The sequence below is a fragment of the Oncorhynchus tshawytscha genome, linkage group LG27 (assembly GCF_018296145.1).
Source record: "Oncorhynchus tshawytscha isolate Ot180627B linkage group LG27, Otsh_v2.0, whole genome shotgun sequence".
NCBI classification, from domain to species: Eukaryota; Metazoa; Chordata; class Actinopteri; order Salmoniformes; family Salmonidae; genus Oncorhynchus; species Oncorhynchus tshawytscha.
In genome coordinates, this window is record NC_056455.1 from 5,996,534 (window position 1) to 6,018,203 (window position 21,670).

The following is a 21,670-nucleotide window of genomic DNA, read 5'->3' on the forward strand; positions in this document are numbered from 1 at the left end:
GCAGAGAGACAAGCTAGCTGCAATCAGGTCAGTGCAGAGAGACAAGCTAGCTGCAATCAGGTCAGTGCAGAGAGACAAGCTAGATGCAATCAGGTCAGTGCAGAGAGACAAGCTAGCTGCAATCAGGTCAGTTCAGAGAAACAAGCTAGCTGCAATCAGATCAGTGTAGAGAGACAAACTAGCTGCAGTCAGGTCAGTGCAGAGAGACACGCTAGCTGCAGTCAGGTCAGTGCAGAGAGACAAGCTAGCTGCTATCAGGTCAGTGTAGAGAGACAAGCTAGCTGCTATCAGGTCAGTGTAGAGAGACAAGCTAGCTGCATTCAGGTCAGTGCAGAGAGACAAGCTAGCTGCTATCAGGTCAGTGTAGAGAGACAAGCTAGCTGCTATCAGGTCAGTGCAGAGAGACAAGCTAGCTGCTATCAGGTCAGTGTAGAGAGACAAGCTAGCTGCTATCAGGTCAGTGCAGAGAGACAAGCTAGCTGCTATCAGGTCAGTGTAGAGAGACAAGCTAGCTGCTATCAGGTCAGTGTAGAGAGACAAGCTAGCTGCTATCAGGTCAGTGTAGAGAGACAAGCTAGCTGCAGTCAGGTCAGTGCAGAGAGACAAGCTAGCTGCTATCAGGTCGGTGTAGAGAGACAAGCCAGCTGCTATCAGGTCAGTGCAGAGAGACAAGCTAGCTGCTATCAGGTCAGTGTAGAGAGACAAGCTAGCTGCTATCAGGTCAGTGCAGAGAGACAAGCTAGCTGCTATCAGGTCAGTGCAGAGAGACAAGCTAGCTGCTATCAGGTCAGTGTACAGAGACAAGCTAGCTGCTATCAGGTCAGTGTAGAGAGACAAGCTAGCTGCTATCAGGTCAGTGTGGGACAGGTGGGTGAACCACCTTCCCCTATTTTACAACCCTGGGCCCAACGTTACTGTTGATGAGCCGGTCATGCCATTTAGGGGCCGCTGCCCCTTTCAAGCAGCACATACTGTCTAAACAAAATATGGAATCAAGATCTGGGCTGCCTGTGATGCTGCTTCATCATATGCGTGGAACTTGCAAGTGTGTACGGGGAAGCGCAAGTGTGTACGGGGAAGCCAGATGGAGGTGCCCCTGAGAAGAACCAAGCGATGCGGGTTGTCCTGGACATGACACAGGGACTCCGTGCCCGCATCATCACATGCGATAACTCATGAGTATGCTGCATAGGGATGGGAGAATCGGTGGCCAGGAACATAAAAAAACGCAAATCATAATTGATTACAATGCCACAAAAGGTGGGGTGGACAACTTAGACAAGATGGTGACTGGCTACAGCTGCAAAAGAAGAACCCTACGCTGGCCACTTGTGATATTCTTCAACATCTTGGACACCTCGGTGTACAACGCGTTTGTCATCCAGGTGGCGTTGAACCCAGATTGGACCAGAGGGAAGCTCCAGAGGAGACGGTTCTTTCTCGAGGAGCTGGGCAAGGCATTGGTAAGACCTTAAATCCAGAGGAGGCACCATATCCCAAAGGACCCCAGATTCTGGAGCCATCATGAGGAGGATTCAGGTGAAGGATGCTGATGCCCCATCAGCCCGACCCACAGAACCAACAACTCCAATACCAGAAGTAAGTGTGAGGGATGTTGTTGTATTTGTGTGCGTCTGACTCTCTTACCTTGGCCTGCTGTAACTATATCATGTATGTGATTGAGTGAGATGTTAGTACAATTCCTGAACTAAGTGTTATCATCCTTCTAGATTGCAGCCGGTAGCAACAAGAAGAAGCACTGCGATGTGTGTGGACCCAAGGACAGGAAGACACAGTAGACATGCATCAAGTGCAATAAATACATTTGCAACACATACAAACGAACACCACACAATTATAATAACATAGTCCTACAGTAGGCCAACTCATATTCTGTTTTTCTGAAATACATTTTCTTCATATCATAATGTTTATTTAGAACGGACTAAAATAAATAATGTGATGGTGTATTTTAAATAGATGTATTAAACGCTAGTTAAATGTAGATGTTTCAAAGGCGCGCATCAGCAGCTTGAACGCGTGGAGGCGGGTTAATGTTAATTAACGGGAAATTACCATGAGACCGGCAGTCTTTTGCATGACAGTAACGGGCTGACACATTTCATGGCCGCCACAGCCCTAGGAAGGACGCCTGTTATCTTGGTAGTGACTGGGTATATTGATACACCATCCAACGTGTAATTGAAAACTCCACCATGCTCAAACAGATATTCAACGTCTGCGTTTCCCTTGCCACTGTGGCTGAATCTGTGAAATTCACTGCTCCACTGAGGGACCTTACACATAATTGTATGTGTGTGTCGGGGACAGAGATGTGGTAGTCATTCAAAAATCATGATAAACACTATTATTGCACACAGAGTCCATGCAATTTATGTGACTTGTTAAGCAACCTTTTACTCCGTATTTAGGCTTGCCACAGCAAAGTGGTTGAATACTTAATGACTGAAGACATTTCAGCTTTTCCTTAAAAATATATATATATTTCTAAAAACATAATTCCGCTTTGACATTTTGAGGGGTATTTTGTGTAGGGCAGTGACAAAAAAAAAGGTAATTTAATGAATTTTAAGTAAAGGGGTGTGAATCATTTCTGAAGACACTGTACATTAGATACACATAGTAGACACATTTATCTTACAATAGTCACTGGCTGAATCATTTCCAAATCAGCCTATTTGTTTAAACAGTGCACTAGAGTTTTATCAAAGATTGCTCCCACCAGGCAGCATGAGGCGGTTGAGTGGGGGAGGAGGGACAAGGTCATCCATTGGAATGTCTTTAATCTAGAAATCAAAGACCATCTCTTCTATTTGATTAGCTGCATCACTAATTTATTAATACTGATTAATACTGAAGGATCAGATTTTTAAATTTTTTAAAAATAGGAGCACATTGGAAATAGTGTTGTTTAATGCATTCATGTGTTAACAGCTAGGCTTTGTGAAAATTGGATTTATAACAAAGTTCAGTTTTTTTTGTTAACTCTTAGAGGTTAGTTACCGCATCATCATCGGCCAGCAGCTTGGTGAGCTCGGGCACGGCGCGAGTGGCCAGCTCGGCGTCATCCTGGTAGTTAATGAGGTGGACGATGGCGGTCTTGAGGAGCTGCGAGGGCTCAGCTAGCCGCTGTACGTTGGTCTGCTGACCCGGGTCAGTCTGAGTGGACAGCACCGCCTCGCCCTCCACCAGGGTCTCTGGGAACATGGCCGCTCTCACTCGCTGGGCCCGTGTCAGGGTGTACTGGGCCTCCATCTCTGGTGGGAGAGAGGGATGAAAGAGGGTGGAGAAAGGGAGGAGGAGGGGGAGATCATTGGATACGTGATAGATACATCCATAGATAGTGTTTCAAACTAGTGATAGTTTGAAAGTTGTTCTAGCACCTAGTCAGTGAGTTCCTAGTCAGTGAGTTCCTAGTCAGTGAGTTCCTAGTCAGTGAGTTTTCAGAAGAAGAATCATGCCTATTTTAAGACGTGAGGACAGTCCAAACTGGCCTGTGTACGTATGTGATGGCGTATGAGCGAGTGAGTGAATCACAGCATGATTATGACATTGAACGAGTAAGTGTTGACCTATTTGTACAGACAGACAGAGAGATGTAGAGAGACTGAAAGAGAAGTAGAGAAAGAAGCAAAATTGGAATGAGAGAGAAAGGGAGGGACGGGAAGAGAGAGTGGGAAGTGGGACTATGAGAGAAAGGGAGAGAGCGAGAGAGAGAGATAACTTATACCTGTAGGGTTTTCCACCAAGGTGGTGGTGACGGCATACTTCTTGGCGCTGTACTCTGTGCCCTCATCATCTCGCATGGTGGTGGCACCTGATTGGATGCCGGAGTCGTGGGCATAGTACGTCTGCTGCCACTCGGCCACCTTCACTGACCCCTCTGCCTCGTTCACTGTGAGGAGAGGGAGAGAGAGAAGAGAGAGAGGGAGAGAGAGAGAAGAGAGAGGGTAAGAGGGAAGAGAGAGCGAAAGAAAGACAGAGAAGAGAGAGAGAGAGAGAGGGAGAGAGAGAGATGGGGAGAGAGCGAGAGAAGAGAGAAATGGGGAGAGAGCGAGAGAAGAGAGAGATGGGGAGAGAGCGAGAGACAAAGAGAGAGAAGAGAGAGGGAGAGAGAGAGCGAGAGAGCGAGAGAGAGATAGCGAGAGAGAGATAAAGAAAGAGAGAGAGAGAGAGAGAGAGAGAGAGAGAGGTTGGAGACGGGTTGGAAGAGTGACATATCCCTTTTCACCATCCTAGACCCTGGATTAACCTTGTGACACAGTGGATATATAAAACAGGCTATAAAAATAGTGTGATTGATTGACTGACAGCCAGTGGTCTGTTGTCTCCCTCTGCACCATATTCAGACACTATACTTATGCTCAGTCACTCTGAAGGGACGGTTGCTAGTGTGTTTCTAGGGTACAGCAACACAGTGCTCCAAACTTTGGTTAATCAAGAATGATTCTTGGAAGATTAAACGAGACCAGCGAGTCTTTAACAAAATACTTACTTTGCATGGACATCATCACTGTCCACTCTCAAAACTGGCCTTTGGAGAAAACTTTCTAGAAGAAAGGAGAATAAAAGAGAAAGAGAGAACATTAGGCCGTGAATCATGGTCCTGTGTGGCTCAATTGGTAGACCATGGCCCTTGCAGCGCCAGGGTTGTGGGTTGGTATCACTACTGTAAGTCGCTCTGGATAAGGGCGTCTGCTAAATGACATAAATGGAAAACGACCATCAGAGAGCTAATAAATCTGAAGAAAAACAAAAACGAATGCATCCAGAGCAACTATACATTACAATGCCCTTATTGCTGCGGGATACCAAAAAAAATGGAGCATCTACTGTAATAACTCATTGTATAAACAACTAGACTATTATCTGCCTGGTAACAACTGAAAAGTTCATAAAACACCTTTGGCTGTTGATTTGTTTCATTGAGTCCAATGCTCCCATGTAAGTGAGGCACAACTAAACTGGACACTCCAAACAATGTAAAATGTCAAATTAATGTCAACATAATATTAAGTGCCCCCATAAAATCGAACTAAGTTTGTGCGTCCCCATAAAATCAAACAAAGTTTGTACAGCACGACAGTAAGGACTGAGAGTGGCGTAAATGGGACAGACATATCCTGTCCCTACGGTACAGCCCGGCCCAACTACTGCAGGGCGGGTGGGGGGGGGACAGTGACATTTAAGAAGTGGTGAGCGTCACTCCCTGAAAAGGTTTCTCCTTTCCGTTCGCAGAACAATGCTTAATTCATGACTATAATTAGGCCAATGGTGGAGATGAGCGACAGAGGGAGGAGACTGGCGGTGGTGTTGCAGAGAAATAATCCAAACGCATTATGGGAAAGAGCATTGTCCCCTGCTGTTTGTGACAAAAAATTCCCCAAGAGACATCAGAGAGCTTTTCTGCATGTTTGTCGCTGATGTAAATAGCTGCAAAGTACTCGCTGGAAGGAGCTTAATCAATTATCGACCCTAATTTTGGGTGGGAAATCTTCTTTTTCTTCTTCTCTCCTCTGAGCTAATCAATGTCTGAATTGGCCATTCTGCCAAATAGCTCAGATCTATTTGCTAACCACTTACTGAGCAGCACATAAAACAAAGTGATAAATGCATGAACGAGTGATCTAGGCTACTTGGAATGTGTGGTCGTGTGGATCACAATATGAGTGTGTCTGTGTGCGCGGTGTATGTCCACTGTCCATGTACAGCTGAATTCAGAAGTTTACATACACTTAGGTTGGAGTGATTACATTTCTTGTTAACAAACTATAGTTTTGGCAAGTCGGTTAGGACATGTACTTTGTGCGTGACATAAGTCATTTTTCCAACAATTGTTTACAGACAGATTATTTCACTTATAATTCACTGTATCACAATTCCAGTGGGTCAGAAGTTTACATACACTAAGTTGACTGTGCCTTTAAACAGCTTGGTGTACCTGTGGATGTATTTCAAGGCCTACCTTCAAACTCAGTGCCTCTTTGCTTGACATCATGGGAAAATCAAATCAAGTCTGGTTCATCCCTGGGAGCAATTTAAAAACGCCTGAAGGTAACACGTTCATCTGTACAAACTATAGTACACAAGTATAAACATGATGGGACCACGCAGAAAAGTGCAAATCAATCCCAGAACAACAGCAAAGGGCCTTGTGAAGATGCTGGAGGAAACAGGTACAAAAGTATCTATATCAACAGTAAAACGAGTCCTATAACGATGTAACCTGAAAGGCCGCTCAGCAAGGAAGAAGCCACTGCTCCACAACCGCCATAAAAAAAGAGACCACGGTTTGCAACTGCACATGGGGACAAAGATCGTACTTTTTGCAGAAATGTCCTCTGGTCTGATGAAACAAAAATAGAACTGTTTGGCCATAATGACCATCATTATGTTTGGAGGAAAAAATGGGGAGGCTTGCAAGCCAAAGAACACAATCCCATCCGTGAAGCACGGGGGTGGCAGCATCATGTTGTGGGTGTGCTTTGCTGAAGGAGGGACTGGTGCACTTCACAAAATAGATGGAATCATGAGGTAGGAAAATTATGTGGATATATTTAAGCAACATCTCAAGACATCAGTCAGGAAGTTAAAGCTTGGTCGCAAATGGGTCTTCCAAATGGACAATGACCCCAAGCATACTTCCACAGTTGTGGCAAAATGGCTTAAGGACAACAAAGTCAAGGTATTGGAGTGGCCATCACAAAGCCCTGACCTCAACCGTATAGAAAATGTGTTTTGCAGAACTGAAAAAGTGTGCGAGCAAGGAGGCCTACAAACCTGACTCAGTTACACCAGCTCTGTCAGGAGGAATGAGCCAAAATTCATTCAACTTATTGTGGGAAGCTTGTGGAAGGCTACCTCAAATGTTTGACCCAAGTTAAACAATGTAAAGGCAATGCTACCAAAAACTAATTGAGTGTATGTAAACTTCTGACCCACTGGGAATGTGATGAAAGAAATCAAAGCTGAAATAGATTATTCTCTCTACTGTCATTCTGACATTTCACATTCTTAAAATAAAGTGATGATCCTAACTGACCTAAGACAGGGAATTTTTTACTAGGATTAAATGTCAGGAATTGTGAAAAACTGAGTTTAAATGTATTTGGCTAAGGTGTATGTAAACTTCCGACTTCAACTGTATGTGCATCTGATACTAATCTTGTTCGAAGCGAGATATCTAAAACTCATTATGCTAGCCTGCATATAAACCACATTTTCTCCATTCCGAATGAGAAATTGCTAACAAATGATGACAGATACACTCTCTTTAACTGAACTTAAACTGACTGGAAGGCAGACGGAGAACAAAACAAATGAGCAAAGCGTAACTGCTTTTCTCCAGGCATGGAAAACGGCTCATACATTTCATCATCACCCTCTTCACGACGTAATGAAGTGTTCCGTGTGACTGACAGGTAGATGAAAGACCTCCAGTTTCCACACCAACCACACAATCACCCATAGAGCCAATGAGTGAGGGCCTCGATCCGCACCCACACTAAGAGATAATGCAGCCTGTCTGTCTGACACAAAATGGCAGGGTGACATGAAAACAGAAGCAGATTTGGACATTTAGACTGTCACAACAGGCTTTCAGAGAGCCATTTTCTCAGGTTTAAATCAAATCAAATCAAATCAAATTTTATTTGTCACATACACATGGTTAGCAGATGTTAATGCGAGTGTAGCGAAATGCTTGTGCTTCTAGTTCCGACAATGCAGTAATAACGAACAAGTAATCTAACTAACAATTCCAAAACTACTGTCTTATACACAGTGTAAGGGGATAAAGAATATGTACATAAGGATATATGAATGAGTGATGGTACAGAGCAGCATAGGCAAGATACAGTAGATGATATCGAGTACAGTATATACATATGAGATGAGTATGTAAACCAAGTGGCATAGTTAAAGTGGCTAGTGATACATGTATTACATAAGGATGCAGTCGATGATATAGAGTACAGTATCTACGTATGCATATGAGATGAATAATGTAGGGTAAGTAACATTATATAAGGTAGCATGTTCGATGTTCAGTGGCACCTTGAGAGAAAAAAACCTGAATGTTAGTTCTCGATCTAAAACATTTAGAAACCTCCACTAAGACAAACTGACAATTCTCTTTAGCGCAAGGGTGTTTTTGACAGAAGCCGTCATTCTTAAGTTTGTTTCTGCAATCTCTACGGACACGCCTTTTTCTCACAACCTCTTTTTCCTTTCTCTATTTCAATCCATCCCTCATGTTCTCTCTCCAAGGACACCCAATCTCTTTGATCACTTTCAGCCACACCATTAAACTCTCTAGGTTGTATTTTCTCAATCGTTCCTTCAACCCTCTATTAAAAAATAACTTTTCCTTCAAATGTTTTTTCCCTTCTCTCTCTCTCTCTCTCTCTCTCTTTCATTCTCCATTTACTCTGGAGAAGATAAAAAAACAACTCCACTATTCTCTCACTGTCGCTGGGACACACACAAGGCTTCTGGGAAATAGCTTTTTTAATTGTTGTTGTTATGATGCCACAGAGCCTGTTTTCCACCAAGTCATTAATCAAACTGGCCATGGAGTGTCTCATGTCGATGCATGCACACACGCACACGCACACACACACACACACGCCCCAAGAGCCAGTTGGTCTAGCCAACGGTGGCCAGGGATGATATTGAGTTCATTAAAAAGCACTTAAAAACACTGGTGGAATTCAAAATGGCTTTTTACAGAACTGCCTTGACATAATTAAATAATACATGGTTAGTATATTACTCTTAGATGAACCGTCTTCATTAATGTTCATTCAGTTTATCTGAAGGCTTTGGTTTGGTTCAAAGGGCAAAAACCTCCTCTTTTAACCCTGCTCTCTGATTTAGAAAGAGAAGGATATTTTTTTATTTCCTTTCACATTAGAATACAACTGTGATACTATTTAAAGTAGGCTATACACACGTACTGCTGGGTTTAATCTTGATCAGTTGCTTTGAAGAGTATTAAATGTGTGTGTGTGTGTGTGTGTGTGTGTGTATACGTGTGTATCCTCATAGGTCAAGGACAGAAATAACCAGGGCAGGAAAGAGCAGAAGAGAGGAAATTCCTGTTTTCTGTCCATTGTCCCAGTGAAGGTCATGATTATATTCACGTAATCTCTTTTTCACTTTCCTTTTCTCTATATCCCATTCTTTCTTTCACCTTTATAAGTCCCCTGCTTGCTTTCTCAATAATTCTTGGCTTCTCTCCTTGTATGTTTCTACTTCTCTCTTGTATTCATCTCACATATCAATTTCTCTCTTTCTCTCTTTCACTCACACACACATCAAGGCTGCTGTTGCCAGGGCTCTCAGGCGCAGGAAGGATGTTTTTGGACGGCGCACAGCTGAACAATGATATACCAGCGGATCTGCCTTCTTCCATCTGACCTCAAGGGCCTGTGCAAGTTTGGCAGTCTGCGTTTGTGTGTTTTCGTTTGTAAGTCGCAGGTCAACAGATTGTGTGCGATGTGTTTGTATGTGTGTAAGACGTATTGATGTTCATGACACACAAATGTATTGGTGACTGACTCATGGGTCCTTGGTACTTATACTTCACTGTGGATCAAAATGTGTGTGGGTGAGTGACAGTGAGTGTGTGTGTGTGTGTGTGTGTGGGTGCAGACAAGGTCAACGGTCACCCTGTCTCTCCATGACTGACTCATCTCCGGGATCTGATAATGAGATGACAGTCTCTCTCTCTCTAATCTCTCTCTTTCTAACTCTCTAATCGCTATACACACCGGGCCATGCAAATGAAAGCAGCGGCCGTTTATTTGGCATCACAGTCGGCTGCCAAATTCCTGGAGTGGATCTGATGACACCGTCACTCCCCACCGCCGGTCGCCCTCCAATTACAAACCCAGACAGTGTTCCCAACTTTCCTTCCCCCCCCCGATACCTGTGCTACTGATCTCAGACCTTTGAAAAGCTACTGCTGTTGCTGTTGTTAATTCTATTTCTACGTTGTTGTTCCCCAGGGCAAGCCCTACGCTTTTGGGGCCTTAAGTGAACAATTGTTGCCCCCATCCCCTCTACCTTGCAGGAAATCATTTTAGTGGCCCAACTCTTGACGGTGCAGGAAATCATTTTAGTGGCCCAACTCTTGACGGTGCAGTGACAAAAAATGTTTTAGAGTTCATTCCCTGCAATTCTACACATTTTGCCATGACTTAAGCCATGTTATGCTATCTGAGAGAGAGTGACTAATCAAATGAATGGGGGCCCCCTGGAGGTCAGGGCTCCTGGGCACGTGCCCTACATGACCAGTCGATAATTGAGACCACGATTAATACACGTTTAGATAGCTGTCTAGACTAACTTACCAATCCAAAAAATCTTAGCTGACATGGGCAAATTGAGTGACTATCAGTGACTGACATTACAAGAGATAAACTGTTTATGCACAACCAAATTTATAAACTGCACCTTGTGTATTCTACTATTCTAACTCTCAAAAGTAAGTTGAGACCATGACTGCGTTCCCCTCCCCCCATAAGAGGTGCGGGAACCTAAGCGGTCGCTTATGCCACTTATGCCTAGGGATGGCCCTGTTGTTCCCTCCACAATGCTCTCCCACTGTTCCTAGACCTGTGAAAAGGTGCTGCTGCTGCTGTTATTCTAAGCTCACTGACACTCTCCCACTGTTCTCAGACCTTTGCAATGGTGCTAGTGCTGTTCCTGTTGTTGTGCCCTCCCAGTTGCTCTATTCACCCACTGTTCCTAGACCTGTGAGGAGCTGACTGCATGTTAAGTAGTGATCCCTTGTTTGGTGACTGACAGTAACATTTTGTACTTTGATAGGTCAAGTTGACCTAAGTATTCCAGTGGAGACACAACCACCACACTGAGCTCCAGAGAAACCATCTCACTGAGCTCCAGAGAAACCATCTCACTGAGCTCCAGAGAAACCACCACACTGAGCTCCAGAGAAACCATCTCACTGAGCTGCAAATGAGTTTGGAGAGTGGACGCTGTGCAGAGTTCTGCTTTTGTCCTCCCAACCTAAATAATTCAGGTGTTTACAACACCCTTCTGTCACCATCACCCTGACAGCAGCTCAAATGTCACTTAAAGGGATAGATCAGGACAAATTTATATTTGAGTCGAATTACCCTTACCTGAGTTGTCTGAAGGCCATGCTGACAGAATCCACAAGAATCCATTAGTTACTTCTGCCACGGCGGCGAGTTAGCAACCTTGTGTATTTTAGAGAAACCATCACACTGAGCTCCAGAGAAACCATCACACTGAGCTGCAAATTAGTTTGGAGCGTGGATGCTGTGCAGCGTTCTGCTTTTGTCCTTCCAACTTCGTTAAAATTCATGAATGTAAACAGCCAAAACGATGTTAGCAATGCTGCACTACATGCCCAAACTTCTTCAAAAACACTTAAAACGACTATTTTTGCAGTATTAAGCGAATATTCCAATGCTCTGATAGTTCAATTAAGCCACTGTTGAGTTTGTTCACAGCTCTGGTAATCAATCTGTGAGTGCCCAATAGAATACAATAAAACTTTATTGTACATTTTACAGCATAGAACAGAAAAATATGCGGCGGTGCGACTACATGAGTAAAAAGTTCCAGTTTAAAGTGTAAAATGTTGGTCCCATGTTTCATGAGCTGAAATAAAAGATCCCAGAAATGTTCCATATGCACAACAAGCTTTTTTCTCTCACATTTTGTGCACAAATTTGTTGACATCCCTGTTAGTGAGCATGTCTCCATTGCCTAGATAATCCATCCACCTGACAGATGTGGCATATCAAGAAGCTGATTGAACAGCACGACCATTACACAGGTGCACCTTGTGCTGGGGACAATAAAAGTAATTTCTCGACCATTAGCTGCCTCTAACGTCGTTTTAGAGAATTTGGCAGTACGTCCAACCAACCTCACAATCGCAGACCATGTGTAACCACGCCAGCCCAGGAACTCCTAATATGCTAACTCCTGGCTGTGGCCTGACACCATGGGGCTTCAGACACAACTCAAGGTAAGGGTAATTCGACCCAAATATAGATTTGGCCTGAAATATGCCTTTAAATGCATCTATAGAAGTCTAGGGCTGTGTCTACACATGACATTTACAGTGCATTCAGAAAGTATTTAGACCCATTGACTTTTTCCACATTTTGTTACATTACTGCCTTATTCCAAGATGGATTCAATAAAAAATGTTCCTCATCAATCTTCACACCTAACATTTATTTGCACATTTAGAAAGAAAAATATATCACATTTACATAAGAATTCAGACCCTTTACTCAATACTTTGTTGAAGCATCTTTGGCAACAATTAACAGCATCAAATCTGATGCTACAAGCTTGGCACACCTGTATTTGGGGAGTTTCTCCCATTCTTCTCTGCAGATCCTCTCAAGCTCTGTCAGGTTGGATGGGGAGCGTCGCTGCACAGCTATTTGCAGGTCTCTCCAGAGATATTCGATCGGGTTCAAGTCCGGGCTCTGGCTGGGTCACTCAAGGACATTCAGAGACTTGTCCAGAAGCCAGTCCTGTGTTGTCTTGGCTGTGTGCTTAGGGTAGATGTCCTGTTGGAATGTGAACCTTCACCCCAGTCTGAGGTTCTGAGCGCTCTGGAGCAGTTTTTCATCAAGGATCTCTCTGTACTCTGCTCCGTTCATCTTTCCCTCGATTCTGACTAGTCTCCCAGTCCCTGCCGATGAAAACATCCCCAAGGCATGATGCTGCCCCCACCTTGCTTCACCGTAGGGATAGTGCCAGGTTTCCTCCAGATGTGACGCTTGGCATTCTGGCCAAAGAGTTTAATCTTGAATTCATCGGACCAGACAATCTTGTTTCTCACCACCCTGACCAAGGCCCTTCTCCACAGTTTGCTCAGTTTTGCCGGGCGGCCAGGTCTAGGAAGAGTCTGTGGTTCCAGATTTCTTCCAGTTAAGGATGATGGAGGCCACTGTGTTCTTGGGGGACATTCAGTGCTGCAGAAATGTTTTGGGACCCTTCCCCAGATCTATGCCTCGACACAATCCTGTCTCTGAGCTCTACGGACAATTCCTTCAAACCTCCTAGCTTGGTTTTGCTCTGACATGCACAGTCAACTGTGGGACCTCATATAGATAGCTGTGTGCCTTTCCAAATCATGTCGAATCAATTACATTTACCACAGGTGGACTCTAATCAAGTTTTAGAAACATCTCTAGGATGATCAATGGAAACAGGATGCACCTGAGCTCAATTTCGAGTCTCATAGCAAAGGGTCCGAATACTTATGTAAATAAGGTATTTCTGTTTTGTTTTTTAAATTTTATTTGAAAACATTTCTAAAAAAACTTTTTTCACTTTGCCATTATGGGTATTGTGTGTAGATTGATGAGGAAAATGTTTTATTTAATCCATTTTAGAATAAGGCTGTAACGTAACAAAATGTGGAAAAAGTCAAGGGGTCTGAATACTTTCCGAATGCACTGTACATGCAACTTCTTCTATCAGAATACAAAGATTGCATTGACAAGACAGGTCGCATTGTAGACTGGCTTCATTCAGATCAGGGATATATTGTGTGCCAATTTCTCCTCAGTCTAGATGTTATCAGGCTACCGAAAGCGCATATTGTGGGCGACGTCATCAAGACTCTGCCCACAAGTCGCCAGATAACTTGTGCTTTGGGAACAAGAGACACCTTTAAAATGTTTGAGGAAATTACGTTCCAAGAATGTAAAGGCATGTGTCTGCAATCCTTATAGCTTTGCTTGCTAGCTAGCTACAGCTGGCTAGTTAGTTACAGTAGTTAGCTAGCTACAGCTGGCCAGTTAGCTACAGTAGTTAGCTAGCTACAAGTTGGTGTTGTGTTATTTTCATGTTTAGCCTATTCCACCATTTGCAGAATGCACATTGGGAATTTGAATATAGCATGGGAAAAGGGAATCCGGACTCAATGTGGACATGGTGGACACATTTACAGAAATCATTACAGACATCATTTGAGTCAAGAGTCAATTGGAGGTGTACCTGTGGATGTATTTCAAGGCCTACCTTCAAACTCAGTGCCTCTTTGCTTGACATACTGGGAAAATCAAAAGAAATCAGCCAGGACCTCAGATTTTTTTTTAGACCTCCACAAGTCTGGTTCGTCCTTGGGGGCAATTTCCAAACGCCTGAAGGTACCATGTTCATCTGTACAAACAATACTGCGAGAGGTCCCGGGTTCAGATCCCGGATGAGCCCCCACTTGTCACAGGCCGGCTCATAGCCTGTGGCAAACATGAGGGGACACGAACAACAGGTATGGGCCAATCAAAAAGGTTCTTTATTATAAACCAAACTATTAACTTTAAACAAAGAAAAAGGAATGAGGTGTGGAAGTATCATAATGTAAGGTGTATGTAAAGTGCAGGGATGCGTGAATCTCTGTGTGTGAATGACTGAGGGAAAACTATGCAAAACTACAAAGGAACAAACAAAACAGGATCATACCTGGAGGAGCAGAGAGAGAGACAAGAGTGATTAGTGAAGCAGTTTAAATACCCTGAGCCCAGGTGGCTCCGATCACTAACGACCCTCCTCTGCCTGCAGGAGGAACCGCCCCTGCACTGCAGAGAAGGGGCCGTGACAGTACGCAAGTATAAACATCATGGGACCACGCAGCCCTCATACTGCTCAGGAAGGAGACGCGTTCTGTCTCCTAAGAGATGAACGTACTTTGGTGTGAAAAGTGCAAATCAATCCCAGAACAACAGCAAGGGACCTTGTGAAGATGCTGGAGGAAACAGGTACAAAAGTATCTATATCCACAGTAAAACAAGTCCTATATCGACATAACCTGAAAGGCTGCTCAGCAAGGAAGAAGCCACTGCTCCAAAACCGCCATAAAAAGCCAGACTATGGTTTGCAACTGCACATAGGGACAAAGATTGTACTTTTTGGAGAAATGTCCTCTGGTCTGATGAAACAACAATAGAACTGTTTGGCCATAATGACCATCATTATGTTTGGAGGAAAAAATGGGGAGGCTTACAAGCCGAAGAACACAATCCCAACTGTGAAGCATGGGGGTGGCAGCATCATGTTGTGGGGGTGCTTTGCTGCAGGAGGGACTGGTACACTTCACAAAATACATGGCATCATAAGGTAGGAAAATGATGTGGATATATTGAAGCAACATCTCAAGACATCAGTCAGGTCAGCTTGGTCGCAAATGGGTCTTCCAAATGGACAATGACCCAAGCCTACATCCAAAGTTGTGTCAAAATGGCTCGAGGACAACAAAGTCAAGGTATTGGAGTGGCCATCACAAAGCCCTGACCTCGATCCTATAGAACATTCGTGGGCAGAATTGAAAAAGCATATGCGAGCAAGGAGGCCTATAAACCTGACTCAGTTACACCAGCTCTGTCAGGAGGAATGGGCCAAAATTCACCCAACTTATTGTGGGAAGCTTGTGGAAGGCTACCCGAAATGTTTGACCCAAGTTAAACAATTTAAAGGCAATGCTTACCAAATACTAATTGAGTGTATGTAAACTTCTGAAAGAAATCATTCTCTTTGCTATTATTCTGACAATTCACATTCTTAAAATAAAGTGGTGATCCTAACTGACCTAAATTTTACTAGGATTAAATGTCAGGAATTATGAAAAACTGAGTTTAAATGTATTTGGCTAAAGTGTATGTACATTTCCGACTTCAACTGTACATGTAGGTGTAAACGCATGTTGTGTTTGGAATTCCATGATCAGAACTCCACGATCAGAATAGAAAAACTGCATTACTGTCAAGTCATAGTCTAAGTAATCTAGAATCATCTTGCACTCCTCCAATGTTAACCTTAACTATGATATAAAATGTAAAACTGGCCTTAGATCAGTGTCTTGAGGTTAACTTTGTTCTACTCCCACCTGTGAGTATGAAGGCTTAATTATACACTTTAGTAATCCATATAAGACATTGGCTTGAAAATAACATGTTGATTCCACAGCAACACTGCACTGCATGATGAAAGGCAATATGAAAGGCTTTAAAGAGAGTAGCTGATTCAGTTCAGGGAAAGTACTTTTTTGCTTCTGGAGTTTCTTATTCCTCACAGTGAGTACATTTACATAATCAGTTTAATATGAAAGCATTACTGTGTATGTCAGTAGGCAGATTATGCAATAGTCATGTAAACACCTTACCCTGCTAGTCTTAGTCGGCGTAAGGTCAACATTGAAGTAATTATAACAGCGATTAACACATCTGGTTTTCTAAGCAATATTTGAAATTATGAGCACATATGAACACTGTCGTTGGCGTTCCAGCTGTGTATTTCGTATGCGTGTGCTAGCACCAGCCGAGCGAGCCTACCTCTTCAGCACTGCCATCTGCCCGGTACAGTTGAAACCCGGGATTAATCTGCGAAGAGAACACTTCTCCAGCGTGCCAGTGGTAATCGAATGTGAGCATTTGCCCACTGAAGTCAGTTACAACGCCAAACTGCAGTCAGGTCAAGACCCTGGTAAGGACTACAGGTACGCAGATGAGCTTCCCTGAGACAGTTTCTAACCATTTGTGCAGAAATTCTTTGGTTGTGCAACCCTATAGTTTTATCAGTTGCCCAGGTGGCTGGTCTCAGATGATCTTGCAGGTGAAGAAGCTGGATGTGGAGGTCCTGGGCTGGCGTGGCTACACGTGGTCTGTGGTTGTGAGGCCGGTTGGACCTACTGACAAATTCTCTAAAATGACGTTGAAGGCGGTTTATGGTAGAGAAATTAACATTAAATTCTCTGGCAACAGCTCTTGTGGACATTCCTGCAGTCAGCAAGACAATTGCATGCTCCCTCAAAAATGTGGACATCTGTAGCATTCTGTTGTGTGACAAAATTTGTTGACAAATGTTTGAGTGGCCAGCACAAGGTAATGCTCATGCTGCTTAATCCGCTTCTTGATATGCCACCCCTGTCAGGTGGATGGATTATCTTGGCAAAGGATGCTCACCAACAGGGACGTAAACACATTTGTGCACAAAATTTGAGAGAAATAAGCTTTTTGTGCGCATGGAACATTTCTGGGATCTTTTATTTCAGCTCATGAAACATGGGACCAGCACCTTAAATGTTGCATTGATATTTTTGTTCAGTATAGTTTACAAACTATACAAAGAATCAAATATTCTTCAAAAAAATCGCATGTGGTAGAACATTTATTTTGATTGGTGATTTTCTGCATTTATCAAAGTGCCATCAGGTAGCCTGATTTCAGATGTATCTATTATTAGGAATATCATTCTTCTTGCAAAGCATGTAAACATTTTAAACAAACTATTCTATTAATCTGACTATCCGCAATACTCACATTATTGTGTGCATGTAACTGTACTCAGAGAAGATGTTGTTTATAAGGGATAGACGTATACGAGACGTCTTTTATATGTAAAGCCTTTACAAGCAATATCTTCACTTGCTCCCTCACCTTTTTTTCCCACATATTATAGAGGCAACTGTATGCTTTCCTTTTCTGACTTTACAGAAAATTAACCACCTCTTTCTTTCTTTGCCCCAACCGCCATTTCTCTGTTCCCTCTCTCTCCCCATCCAACCAGATTCCAATCAAATCGTTTGTGTTTGCACAATTGTTGCTATACGACGTGAAACAAGGGCTATAATGGATTTGGATATAAAGAATTACTGTATTTTCCCCCTACAACATCATTACAACAACATTTTGTTGTTGTTTTCGCATTTCAGCGACAACACAGAGTTACACATGGGATAAACACACGTACAGTCAATAACACAATAGAAAAATATATGTACAGTGTGTGCAAATGTAGTAAGATTAGGGAGGTAAGGCAATAAATAGGCCACAGAGGCGAAATAATTACAATTTAGCATTAACACTGGAGTGATAGATGTGCAGATGATGGGGTGGGGTGCAAAAGAGCAAAAAATAAATAAATAACAATATGGGGATGAGGTAGTTGGGTGTGCTATTTATAGGTGGGCTGTGTACAGGTACAGTGAACGGTATGCTGCTCTGACAGCTGATGCTTAAAGTTAGAAAGGGAGATATAAGTTTCAGTCATTGGCAGCAGAGAACTGGAAATGGTGTGTGCACTTGTATAGGTAGGCTAGATCTGTAGGAATATCTCGAAATGATCATTCCAAGTAATTTAGTATTTTTAATAATGTTCTCAACTGGCCTACCTGATTAAATAAAAGTGAAATAAGAAAAAAAATATTTAAAAAATGTGTCTAGCTGAATCACCTCATCCTCTGCAAGTGGCTACACTCAGTAGTTAACAAACTCCATAGGGTAGATGATCTAATATGACTAATCATCAATCAATACAGACTGATCATTGGAGGATGGCGGGTGATCATTAACTGAAATGATGTCACTAATGTACTTATGGAGATCGATGAGGTGATTAAACATGGTGCACTCACAGAATAGGATAGGAGAATATTGGGAATTAGTAGATGTCATGTTTCCATGTGAACGAGCGCAGCATGGACTAGCATTCAAACTCAGAGGTAACAGCAGGGTTTAGGCTAATTTGTGCCATAGCTCAGCTCTATGCAGTATATCTTTAAAGCTCAGCCAAGGGCCAGGTGTCATAAGAAAGTTTCCAAGTGAGTTGCGGAGAGTGAGAAATGATTTGAGCACAACAAAAAACGTCCTTGCTAGTGGTGAACTTTCTATGGATTTCAATGGAATGATGGGACTGACCAGATGGAAAGGAATGATGGTCTATTGTATTGGACCAACTAACCAAGACATTATAGCCAGGACCTTTTTGCTCTCCCTTTTATTCAGTTTGTTCAAAAGAACTGCCCTTCACACAAGCACGATCAATGTGATGAGTTTGGTTTGTTCAAAGGAGCTTTAGGAATACCTTTCTGTAATAATGAGTTGGCGTAAGAACTTAGTGTGCAACAAACTACAAAGCGGGTCAAATGTGAGAAACAGAATAAATAAAGCGGACCAAAAGGACAGTCAATTATTTCTTTGTTCCAGTAAGAGTAGTAGCGTTGCCTCACATGACTGGCTAATTATCTCATATCTGCCACGTAAGTGGGCTCAGCTCACAAGGAACCCGAGCACAAGGGGGATGAGGATACAGGTCAAAGAAGAGACCCGAAAACTGCCTTTTCGGGTTCACAAAAGAACATACCTAACCTCACATGCCCCCAAAGAGGAACAACTTATTTTCTATCCCTTTCTCCTAATCTTAAATTGCACTGGCAAGTGCTGTGCCCCGCAGAGATAAGGTAAAGAGACACCAACCCGGCCAAACGTTTGAAGGCCAGGTAACAAATGGATCCTGTCACGACAGTGCCATGAATTAATTAGTTGGCCATTTTTCAGAATGCACCGAGTTCCAGTTCCCAGCCAGACTCATCCACTAGACTGAGGGAACATCAAGAGGAGACTTTTTAATGAAGTGTGAAAAACTATTTCCGACTTTTTGTCAAGAATCGTAATGTTCCCCCAATGGGCTACTTAACGTTGGCAAAAAAACAACAACAACTGCAGCTTTCTGTTCTAAAGACTTCAAAAGGTCCTGAAACTGGTGGCTCAATTCAAAGATACCAGGCAGACAGACAGACAGTCTGGCTTTAAGCAGTTGAGCGATGTATCCCGCAACTTCAAACAGCCACCAAAGATTTGAGAAAAACAGAGCTTCAGGGTGATTATCGAAAGTGAAAAATCCTATTATCATCCACTTCTGAAAACAGTCATAAAATTACGGCTGGCGTCAATTCAGCAGCGGTATTAGAATCTAAATTTAGACTATAAAAATCATTGGAAATCGGGATGCATTTTTTTGTGTGTGATGGCTGCACCTTTGATGTCAACCTGGAAGCCTTGTTGGCTAATGAGGTGTGGGAAGGGGATGCTGAAAGAAAACACCTCCACTTATCTCCTGCCTGTATGCAGTTTCAGTACAACAGGATAACCAAGTCAGCCATGCACGCACGCACGCACGCACACACACACACACACACACACACACAAACACACACACACACGTCTCTGTGGGGAATGAAAGCCTTTTCATCTTCAGTCTTCAGTAATCCACTGCTATTAGCAGTGCTGAGAGGAGGGAGGGAGTCGCGTAGCGGCCCTGGGATGACGGATATGTGCCAGCATGGCGGTGACTGGTGATCCTGAGAGGCAAGCTGAGGCGGCAAATAGAACAATCCCTCTCATCTCGACAAGCTCTGCACATGGGACACGGAGAGGGAATTAATCCCTAGGAAGCTCGCTAATTAACGAATGCAAAACGTATTTGAGCCTAACGAGACTTCCGTCATCATTGCCTTATCAACGCCTCCCTCGCTCGTTATGAGTCTGCAAGCTAAGCTAATCATAGTTTTGAGAAATACTCTACATGAGGGTGCTGAGAATCAGAGTATGGAAGAACGGATACTGAACGATAGCCTGTGTTTGGTTTGCTAAACTGCCGTTGGACATGCAGTTCTGGAAAGGAAATGAGGTACACTCAACAGTAGCAAATTAAAGAGGGATAAACCTGCGCAACTGTGCGAGACATAAAATGCTAATTAAAGAGCATGAAAACTCGAAGGAGTTGATGCCCGGTTTGTGGAATATATTCAGCCAATTATGCTTTTCAAAACACTAGCCTCCGACTGTACTGTCTGTTCAGCCAAGGCCAAAGCTATGGTCCACTGAAACAAGTTTATTGCGAAAAATGAAACCTTGAAAGTCTGCTACAGGAATAAAATAAACACATCCGTCAATAACTTCACCCGAGTAGAATGCTGAGTGGGAGAGTGTTGTTGGAGAGGAAATGGATTTCATGTTTCATGTTCAGTGGCGATTTTAGCATGTAAATCTTGGTGGGGCAAATACCCACACTATAACGGTGACAAACGGTGCCCACAAACTGTCAGGGCCTACAAAAAGCTGTCCCTACAGCAGAGTCCCAACAGTAGTCCCAACACCTTACCACTGCTACAACTGGCTATCAGTGGAGCCTTGTCTGGCAGCGAAACAGTTAATTCAGCCTCATTTACTTAGAAACACAGAGCTGATATGACTGACTTGCTTAAACAAATGTGGTTTCTACTGACAATTGAGATGCACAAACTATGGCATAAGAGGACGATTTTGATTAAGACATTAATAAGCGAGCTAGGATGGTGTCAATAACTATTTGTTCAGCGATTTTGAAATGTACAGAGGCAGAATTCAGAACACGGCCGTTCTTACATTGTTCTCCCTGTACACCAAGTCAGAACCGTAGAATAAATAAATGGGGCATATAAGCAGACAATGAAAGCTCTTACAATATTTGATGATGACATTTCGCCAAAAATATCTTTAGGCCACATGTGCATCACCAAGTCAGAACAGTAGGCTAAGTTATTAGGGTGAGGCACATGGGCTACTACACAACATACACTTAGTATGACTTGTTTCAGTATAGCTACAGTATACATATCTCCCTGGCATATTACATAATTTATGCAGCAGCATACAAGACATTTTCTGACTCACCTTGTTATGCTGTATTCACTTGAACAGGAAGGAGGCGCAGAGGTCCTTTGTTGGTAAATTTTGTCAACAAACTTTGTCATCAAAGTCTGGCATTCTCTGGATTTATGGTGCTTTCAAGACAACTGGGAACTCTGAAA

General features: G+C 43.0%; 1 protein-coding gene across 4 annotated transcripts in view; it reads right to left on the minus strand.

Moving 5' to 3' along the window:
* jupb (junction plakoglobin b) overlaps positions 1 to 21,670 on the minus strand; it is an 81,573-nt gene that overhangs the window by 23,647 nt on the left and 36,256 nt on the right. For all 4 annotated transcript variants that reach the window (XM_042307574.1, XM_042307576.1, XM_042307575.1 and 1 more), the window contains 3 exons: positions 4,517 to 4,571; positions 3,752 to 3,916; positions 3,025 to 3,278 (listed from right to left, as the gene is read on the minus strand). In XM_042307574.1, coding sequence (XP_042163508.1) covers positions 3,025 to 3,278; positions 3,752 to 3,916; positions 4,517 to 4,532 — 435 coding nt within the window. In that variant the 5' untranslated portion in view covers positions 4,533 to 4,571. The remainder of the gene's footprint in view (positions 1 to 3,024; positions 3,279 to 3,751; positions 3,917 to 4,516; positions 4,572 to 21,670) is intronic.